Here is a 9,127-nt window from a genome sequence, read left to right as displayed (position 1 = left end):
ACAGTTTTTACTGTACAGATCGTGCACCATATTTTGAATTTGAATATTTTTATTGCCCTTTAATTAATTTTATATGTAACTTAGAATAAGTAAATTATAAATGAAAATGTAATGTATATTTGCTAGAAATGGCTATGTAAACCAAATCGTTCACCATAATAAATATGAGGTATACAGAGACATCTATTTTCATAAAAACAAACATAGAACGGTGCATAAATTTAAAGGTTTGAATACACGCTATCATCAAAAACTATTTTAACTGAAAATCTCCACCTGTATTAGAAACGCTGAGATTCAAATATTCCTCACACGTTTTTATCGATAACGAGTTCGAAAAAATATTGAACTTTCTATAAAGGATTCGAAACATATTAAAATATATTAAACACAAATATTGAAATTTCGAATAGTTTTTATTTTTCCGCATAATATGTTTATTAGTACAACCAATAAGCCGAGCCGCATAGGGAAAGTGGGGAAACAGCATCGATTTAAATGAAACTTTTTGTAACGTGTTTATGGGACCCAAAGGAAAATTCAGCCAACTTAAACTTGTCATAAGGAGTCATAGAACCCCAGCGAGACATAGAACCCCAGGGGCATATGTAGCTCAAATTTTTTTCAAATACTTATTTTGGCTTATAATTGTCATCTAGAAGTATTTTTGATCGCTGAATACGAATCCGATGTCAGATTACACGAATTCTGTCACTTATTCTAAAAATAGTGCCATATTTGGCTAAGAATTTTACTTTTTGGTACAAAAATGGCAAACTAAGTATTTGTAGTCCAAACTTTGTTCTAGGGTATATTTTTGGACACTGTTTACGAATCCGATGTCCGATTACACGGATTCTATGATGTCTTCCAAAATTGTGTCATTTTTAATCATCACTTAGTTTGCCTTTTTTGTGCCAAAAAAATGAAATTCTTGACCAAAAATGGCACCATTTTCAGAAGTCGTGACACTATTCGTGTAATTCACATCGGATTCGTAATCAGAAACCAAAAATACCTCCTAGAGCACAGTTTGGGCGATAAATACTTAGTTTTCTGTTAATGTGCCAAAAAGTAAAATACCGGGTCAAAATGATTTTTGTAATAAGTGACAGAATTAGTGTAATCTGACATCGTATTCATATTCAGTCGTCAAAAAATGCCTACTAGATGACAATTTTAATCCCCCTTTCGGACTAGGCTAAATTAGCTGAACGTTCCTTTGGGTCATATAACCACGTTACAAAAAGTTTCCTTCAAATCGGTGCTGTTCCCACTTTCGATTCTTTTTCCGGCTTATTCATTGTATTATATATAAATAACAGTCTCAAACTGTCTTTAAAATAAATTTTTCTCATGAATTATTCTAGAATTATAATAACAAAAAATAAATCTTCTAAAGAACTATTGTATAGTATAAAATATTTTCATAGTCCATTTTGTTGAAAAATTTGGAAACCATATTTATTAATCGTTTTCCGTTTTTAAACGTTTCGCTTGTGGATAATTATCTTCAGAGTTATCTATTTCATGAGTTTCTTTTTCTGTTTCATTATTTGTAGTAAATACATATTGGACTATCATTGGATTTAGTTCCCTGAAATAAACAGACTCAATTGTAATATTAATAACATGCTCACTGTTAACAGGCCGTCAAGGTGTATTCAAACGGACGATCAAAAATATTTGTCACAGCCGTTTTTTTAATTAACCATACAAAAATCAGCATTCCATAATTTGCGACATGGTTAAAAATATGTCTCTTTCGCGACGGTATGAAGACAAATCGTCGTAAAAAGTATGAAGATGATTTTCCTTTTCAACAGTTACGTTATTGGACTTCATTAATGTTTCGGAAATTTTTAGTGCCCCCAAGTCACACAAGGTTTTTGGTCAACAAGAATTTTCGAAAAAAAGTTAGTTTTGTAAAATTTCAACACAAATATACTTTCCTTAATAACAGATAAGGGCGCTCAAAGCAAACATAATTTCTTCCTATGTTTTTATTTTGGTTTTAATGGACGAATTTTTCGCATTTTGCTTAGCATTAAAATGTAGAAATGGCATGAAAAGCGGGTAATTTTTTTATAAAAATGGTAACTAAAAAACTATGAATAATTTTTCGCAACCATTCTGCTTAGCATTAAACACGCAACTACAGTATAAAGTAATTTAAAATAATAATTATTCGCGTCGTTTTAATACTTTTGTGCAAATTATCCCCTTTTTTAAGGATCTCCTTGATGGTATGGTACTCATCTTTAGAAAACCATGAGATTATTGTATACAGTTACAGTTATTCTTATGGTAATATTTGACTTACCTAAATAGAATTTCAACAGTTTTAAGAATATCAACAAAATTAAAATTTGTTATTGCAACCAATTGCGGTGGCCATATTGGTAATAATTTTAATAAAATGCGTGTTGCACATATAATGGACGATGCTATTAATGATGGTTGTGCTTGCATTAAATTTATATCTAAAAAAAGATTTAACAAAAATTACAACTTACAAGGTGCGTCATTTTAATCGATACATCAAAAAATTTCCTAAAATACACCAGCTATAAAAATATGGTTCAAACAAAAATTAATGAATTTTCGAATCTCTATTAGTCGTCAAGGGCATTCAATAGTAAACTCAAGTAGAAGAATAATTTAAATTAGAAAGTTGTTTCTTATAAAAAGCTTAACTTTTTTGTTTTAACCAATTTTCGAAAATCGAAAAAGGACCACGCAATATTAGATAGAAAAATGGTTTTCTTGAAACTAATCCACCCTAAAATGTTCTTAGGATCATTCGGATCAAAAGCTCAAGTTGTAAAACTGAGTAAGAGATAGAAGAAAACTTTTAATGGAAAAGTTAGTTCTAATAAAAAAAATTAATATTACATGAACGAAACATTTTTTAAGAAAATCAAATAGATTCGGCAAGTTTTATCAAAGTTCTTTCTATAATTGTTTTGTCATTTAATTTTTCCTGAATCTAGTCAGCTTACGAAAATTTCTTGGTAAAAATAGTTTTTTATAAGAAACAACTATATACTTTTAAGACTTCCTCTCCGTTATCGGAAATACCCTTGTTCCAATCCTTTTTGAAAATCGCGTATAGCAAGTTATGGTTATCTATAGCTGAGTAACTAATAACTACCCATAATAAAATTCTTGCGCATTCTGTGGAAATTGAATTTTTATGGGTTTTATTAGATTGTTTGTTTTTTTAACGGAATTATTACCTGTTCTGATATTTATAGAGTAAACAAGTGAAAACAAACAATTGACTGAGTTAATTGTTGAAATACCATGCACAGTCAGTGTTGATTTTTTTATCACATTACACATACAAACATGTGACACATACATAACTGATAATCAAGTATAGTACATATTATAAAATTTCGCATAATTGGCGCCCTCACAGGTAAACAGTGAAGTTTATGAAAAAATGTTTCAAACAAAAGTTGTTTAATTTTTGATAAGGAACATTTTTTACATTTAAACTTTTGTTCTATCTCTAACGGTTTATAAGATGGGTCCTACGGACCCAAGACCCAATTGACCTATGATGCTCATTTACGAACTTGACTTCACTTTTTACGTCCTGAGTACGCTGTAAAAATTTCAGCTCGATATCTTTTTTCGTTTTTGAGTTATCGTGTCCGCAGACGGACGGACGGACGGGCGGACGAACAACCGGAAACGGACTAATTAGGTGATTTTATGAACACACATGACAAAATTTTTTTCCTAGCATCATTATTTTTAAGCGTTACAAACTTGGGACTAAACTTAATATACTATGTATATTTCATATATACATGGTATAAAAATATTTATTTTTAATTCTTTAGGAACGGCAATAAAATTTTTTATTTCGTGATTTTAAAGTTTTGACTCATCATGCAGGAAGCTACTTTTCACGTGTACAGAATTCTATAAAAGCTGATTCGCATTGAATGATAATAAATAAATTTATTATAATTATACCTAATAATATAATATCCAAAAATTTATGAATATATTGTACGGCCTCTCTCCATAATGCTCGTTCACAATCCATTTTTTTAATGCATTTACAATCATTGTCCAAAATAACACACATACTATAGTAATCAGTAAAATGTGATGCAGTTGGTACACCTAAATACCAATCGAACAAAATCATTATCTTAATTTCCATTGCATGAAAATCACTAACTGGATATGGATTTTTCAACTGACTATTTAATTCGACGATTTTTGGAATTTTAACATCGCGTTCATCATATTTAGCTAAAAAAAAGTTAATCAAAAGTTTAGATGGAATTTGTAAAACAGTCCATTATCACTTCATATAGCGTGACTTCATATTATTGCTCTCTGGTTTTCAGGATATCAACTACCTAACAAATTTGTGCGGACACGAAAAGTATACTTGTAAACTTCCCTGTGTGTCTGTATTCTTTGATATGTAATTTTAAAAAAATTCCAATTAAGCGCAAAATCATTTGCAAAGTCAAAAATGCATCATTTCTTAGGACAATATTAAAATAAAAGCATTAAAAATATTAATTTTTTGGCATATTAAAACAGGTGGACAGAACTTTTGCCCAAAATAGTTCATAAAATCAAATTCAAAACTCACCTGCAAGAAGTAGTGCTACCAAAGCAACCAAATAAAGTTGTTGCTTTGGAACTGCATAATTGTCCATAAAAATATCCAAAATGTATACTGCCAAATGAATACATGATCGATCCAAATTCTTTTGTAAGCCCAATTCTTTAAGCCAAACTACTAATTTTGAACGATATTCAGCCTTAAAAAATGTAAAATAAATTGTATCGACACTAGATAATTCAATCATTGGGGAATTGAGATTGTGATCATTTTTTGATGGGTTGTGTATAACGATATAAATATTAATAAATTACATATTTTCTTGCGCTGTCGGTAGGTACACGACGAAAAATATCTGAACGTTGAATTTTTGGAACCATATTTTTTTGGAAATGAATACTATATATAGTTATTCTTGAAAACTATAAAATGAAATTTCACCCAATTCGTGTAAAAAAATATTTTTTTCTCGAAATTTTGTTTTGTAAACCAAACAGTTACGGCAAAAATCGAATGCAAAATTCTATCTATAAAGTAGCGAAACAACTGGATATTCTGTTACATAAGCTATTTTCTAAGAAATCTAAGATTATTCTTAGGTAATTTTGAACGACTAGTCTAGCAATGGCCATAATTATTTTATTGATTATTCAAGATTATTGAAAATTTCAAAGTTAGCCTTCATAGGGCCTAAATAAATTTTTCCTACCCTTAAAACTTTTTTATGAACCATGTTCCCTTTTTAAAAATACCTAACAGTTCCATTACTTTGTGGCCTAATGTACCTACACGTTTTTCTTAGCTTTCAGGTGATATATCTCGAATACTAACAGCTTTAAGCCTTGTAGCTACTGAATTTTCCAAGTTTAAATTTATCAAAGTATATTTAATCTTATAAACGATGACGCCGTCATACCGGGCAACAGATTGATGTTAATAAAGAACTATTTACTAATTACACTTACTTGAGGTGATTTGTGGAAAAAACAAAATCGATGCAATTCACGTTCTTTCAAATGACTACCAATGTCATCAACGTAGTCTGTGATTCCCCACCATTTTGTCAATTCGTGCTACAATAATTTTCTTTATTTAGAAAAAAAACGTTAACATTTACAAAAATTTTAATTACCTTGATTGGGGATAATTCAACAACTTGTTTTTTCATTTTGCTTTTTTTTGCGAGAAACGCGTTCGTAATTGCTTCTTCGCACAATTTTATTTTGGTACTAAATATTTGTAAATAACTTTTTTGGTAAACATGTTTTCTCTAGTTTTTTAACAAACAAACAATTTTTTATACAGTTCGTATTTTGAAGATGTTTTTTTATAAAAAGAATAATTCCAAGAACATATAATAATTCATAAAAAATTAAACATTATAAAAGGAATAGTAAATAAATAAATAAACACGCCACGCAGCATAGCTGTGTAATCTTACCAAATTTTCTTCGATTAAGGGTGTACTAGCACCAAGGAAATTGTGGATAAAAGGCTTAATTTTTTTTTTTTAAGTTGGACTTATTTTAAATTAATTCTAAAAATTTTAGGGGGGTTGCCCGATTATTTAAATAAATAAATGACTTCATAAGTAGGCATATTTAACATTGGTCTTATGGGAAAACGCTAATAGGTAAATATAGGTACACATTCTTGAAACCTATTAGAGCTATAGGTTAATTTTGATCACAAATTTGAAAAGTATGGCCCTAATTTTGTAAGATAATATACTTGCTTTATCAAAATTGGATCAAATTTCGATGTGATAGAGAAAAATTAAATTTTTTGGACTCTGATGACGTCATAAAGTTAAAAGTCGGTTTTTTAGATAACACAGGCAAATTTGATCCAATCTTATCGAAATTTTTAATGACACCCACTAATTTTGGATCATTTTTTTCAGCTGCAATGTCAGTTTTTCGTTAGCTATAACTTATGTGCTTAATTACCGGGACCAGGACCCCACATTTTTGAAACCTATTAGAGCTAGGTTAATTTTGATCACAAATTTGAAAAGTATGACCTAAATTTAGTAGGATTACATACTTGGTTCGTCAAAATTAGTTAAAATTTGGATGTGATAGAGCAAAATTAAAATTTGGGATTCTGGTTAAAAAATTCGATTTTGTTGATTACATAGGTAAATTTGATCCGATCTTATTGGAATTGTTTTTGAAATCCACTAATTTTGGGTCATTCTTTTTAGTTATGTCAGTTTTTGTCAGTCACCAAATCTGGCACCAAATAAGTAACATACACAATAAGAGTAATTGCGTTTACCTAATTTATACGAATGATGACTACTTGGTAATCGAAATTCTTATGATATAATAGAAAAATTGATCTAGGAAATTGGGGAAAAAATCGAAATTTATTTTGAAATATCCAAGAGATCTCATTTATTATCCTTCATAATATTTACAAAATTCCTTATAGCAATTTCATTTTTGCTGCTTGCTTACCAACCGGTATGTATAATGGTTACCGATCGAATTTGATAAATGATTACGTTCGGTATGATACCGTGAGTATTCGAGAGCCATCGATCTTACCAAGCATCCTGCATAAATTTAATTTGCTAATATCCAAATTGCGGTTCCATCCTTGTGGTTATTATTAAGGTAACGGAAAAAATAGACCGAAAATTTTATAGACCCGGAGTATTGTTGTATTTACGAGTTGATTGGGTTGAGTTTATCGACAATAGAGGAGTTGATTGGATTCTGGAGCTTTTAGCCCTTGCGTTGCATTCAAAAATGGGACACTATTATAGAAATTTCGGTTCGATTTTTGCTTAAATCTATTATTAATGTTCAAAAATAAAACACAAATAAGTAGTAAAAGAAGTTTTTATTTTTTGTAACTCATAATTTAATTATGTGTTTTAGTGGTTTTTTTTATACATTTTTTAAGAAATAATTAATACAAACTTGTAGTAATGAATATAGAATTTTTTTTCTGCATTGTTTGATATATGTTTTCAATTATTTTATTCACAAAGCAGCAGAAGAAACTTTTTTTTGACAATCACAGAGTAATAAATATTATATTCACATACAAAATATTTTATCGGTTACTTTGTTTATTTTTTGTTTCGTTTTAATAAATAACTCATCACTTTAAATATAATATAGTGCACAAAAACATCAATTATTATTTATTTTTAAATTAATTAATTAGTTGAACAAATGGATACGTTCGACAATGTCTTCCAAATGAAAATTTCTTTCATTTTGATCGGAACGTAGAATAAAGGAATTCTACAGATAGAAGAAGTCGTCGAACTCTTCTTCATATAGAAGTCGCCATTACAGTATATGTTAAGAAATAAGCTATATATCGTCGCGTCGTATATGAACGAATAATAAGTAACTAAATGCGCCTAATGTCTAAAAAATTTGTGATTTGTGAAAAAAGATTTTTATTGCTCTAAAAATGGTTTAAAAATGCTTTACATTTACTTTAATGATTAATTTCATTCTTTACATTTATTTCAATTATTAGTTTATTAATTCCATTTATTTCAATTTAGTTAAAAAAAATTAAAATTGCCTAAAGATGCCTTAATTCATTCAAACTGATTAAGGTTTTGGAAATGTTTCTTCCCTTACTTAATCATTTATATCGCCATCGTCTTTCCTTTGCATCTATTTTACGTCATATTATTCTGAGTATACTGATTTTTGTTCTTATTTCCTCGGTGTAGTACACTAAGATTAAGTAATGGATAAACTATTGGCCAAAAATAACATAATATTTTTTAGCATTGGTCTTATTCAGCTAAAAATAGTGCGAATTGTAAATTTAGCACTCGTTATATATTTGTTTATGGGAACAGAGGCAGAGGCAGAGGCCGTTTTAGTTTTGCTAAACACGCTCATTAATATATCAATCTTGCCATTGTGACATAAACGACTCTTCTAAAAGTCATTACAACAGATGAACAAATTGTCTAAATAAAAAGTACCTATTTTTTATTCGATAAAATTTCAAATCATTTTTAGAGCAAAATAAATCTTTTCATACACAACAAAACTTGATCACGGACCAAGAACTGTCCTCGAGATTATAATATTAAAAGCCATGGCGCCAGTTGTGCAGGAGGATTAGATACTCGACAAAATTCTTAACATTCTGTATATTTTACAAATAATAAACTATGATGGATTGTATCAGAGCAGCTTACAAAACCAAAAAGAATAAATCCATCACTGTGTTTTAAGAAATGAGACCAGTTTAGTTTGGAATAAAATTTTAATAAATCTGTTAAAATACGAAATTAACAATATTGCTTGTTAAAAACTAATTTTATTAGTACAAACTTTGATTATAGCTGAATTTGTAAATATTGCACGGATTTTTGTAGCGAATAATCCAAACAAAAATTTTTAACTAGCAATATATTAAATAAAATTTATAAAATATAAAACTGATCCTAAATATTTCAGGAAATATATTAATTATTATCAATTTAAGTTAGTATTGCAAAATAAAAATTATAAATAAATTATCAAAAACAGCCATTAA

General features: G+C 28.8%; 1 protein-coding gene across 1 annotated transcript; it reads right to left on the bottom strand.

Moving 5' to 3' along the window:
• Positions 1-1,282: 1,282 nt before the first annotated feature.
• Positions 1,283-5,868, bottom strand: LOC123293400 (cyclin-J). Its single transcript, XM_044874211.1, has 6 exons — positions 5,733-5,868; positions 5,566-5,673; positions 4,628-4,799; positions 3,991-4,275; positions 2,324-2,483; positions 1,283-1,597 (listed from the first exon to the last, which is right to left on the bottom strand). The coding sequence occupies exons 1-6, from the start codon at positions 5,766-5,768 to the stop codon at positions 1,468-1,470; spliced, it is 891 nt and encodes a 296-aa protein (XP_044730146.1). The 5' UTR covers positions 5,769-5,868; the 3' UTR covers positions 1,283-1,467.
• Between the last annotated feature and the right edge of the window lie 3,259 nt (positions 5,869-9,127).

This window comes from Chrysoperla carnea, chromosome 2 (assembly GCF_905475395.1).
Source record: "Chrysoperla carnea chromosome 2, inChrCarn1.1, whole genome shotgun sequence".
In the NCBI taxonomy this organism is placed as follows: domain Eukaryota; kingdom Metazoa; phylum Arthropoda; class Insecta; order Neuroptera; family Chrysopidae; genus Chrysoperla; species Chrysoperla carnea.
This window is presented reverse-complemented; position numbering and strand designations above follow the sequence as displayed.

Coding starts and splice junctions, on each gene's coding strand:
- LOC123293400 (XM_044874211.1), bottom strand. CDS start 5,768: ATGAAAAAACAAGTTGTTGAATTATCCCCAATCAAG. Junction 5,674..5,732: donor TTGAATTATCCCCAATCAAG/GTAATTAAAATT, acceptor AAATTATTGTAG/CACGAATTGACAAAATGGTG. Junction 4,800..5,565: donor TTTTCCACAAATCACCTCAA/GTAAGTGTAATT, acceptor ACATTTTTTAAG/GCTGAATATCGTTCAAAATT.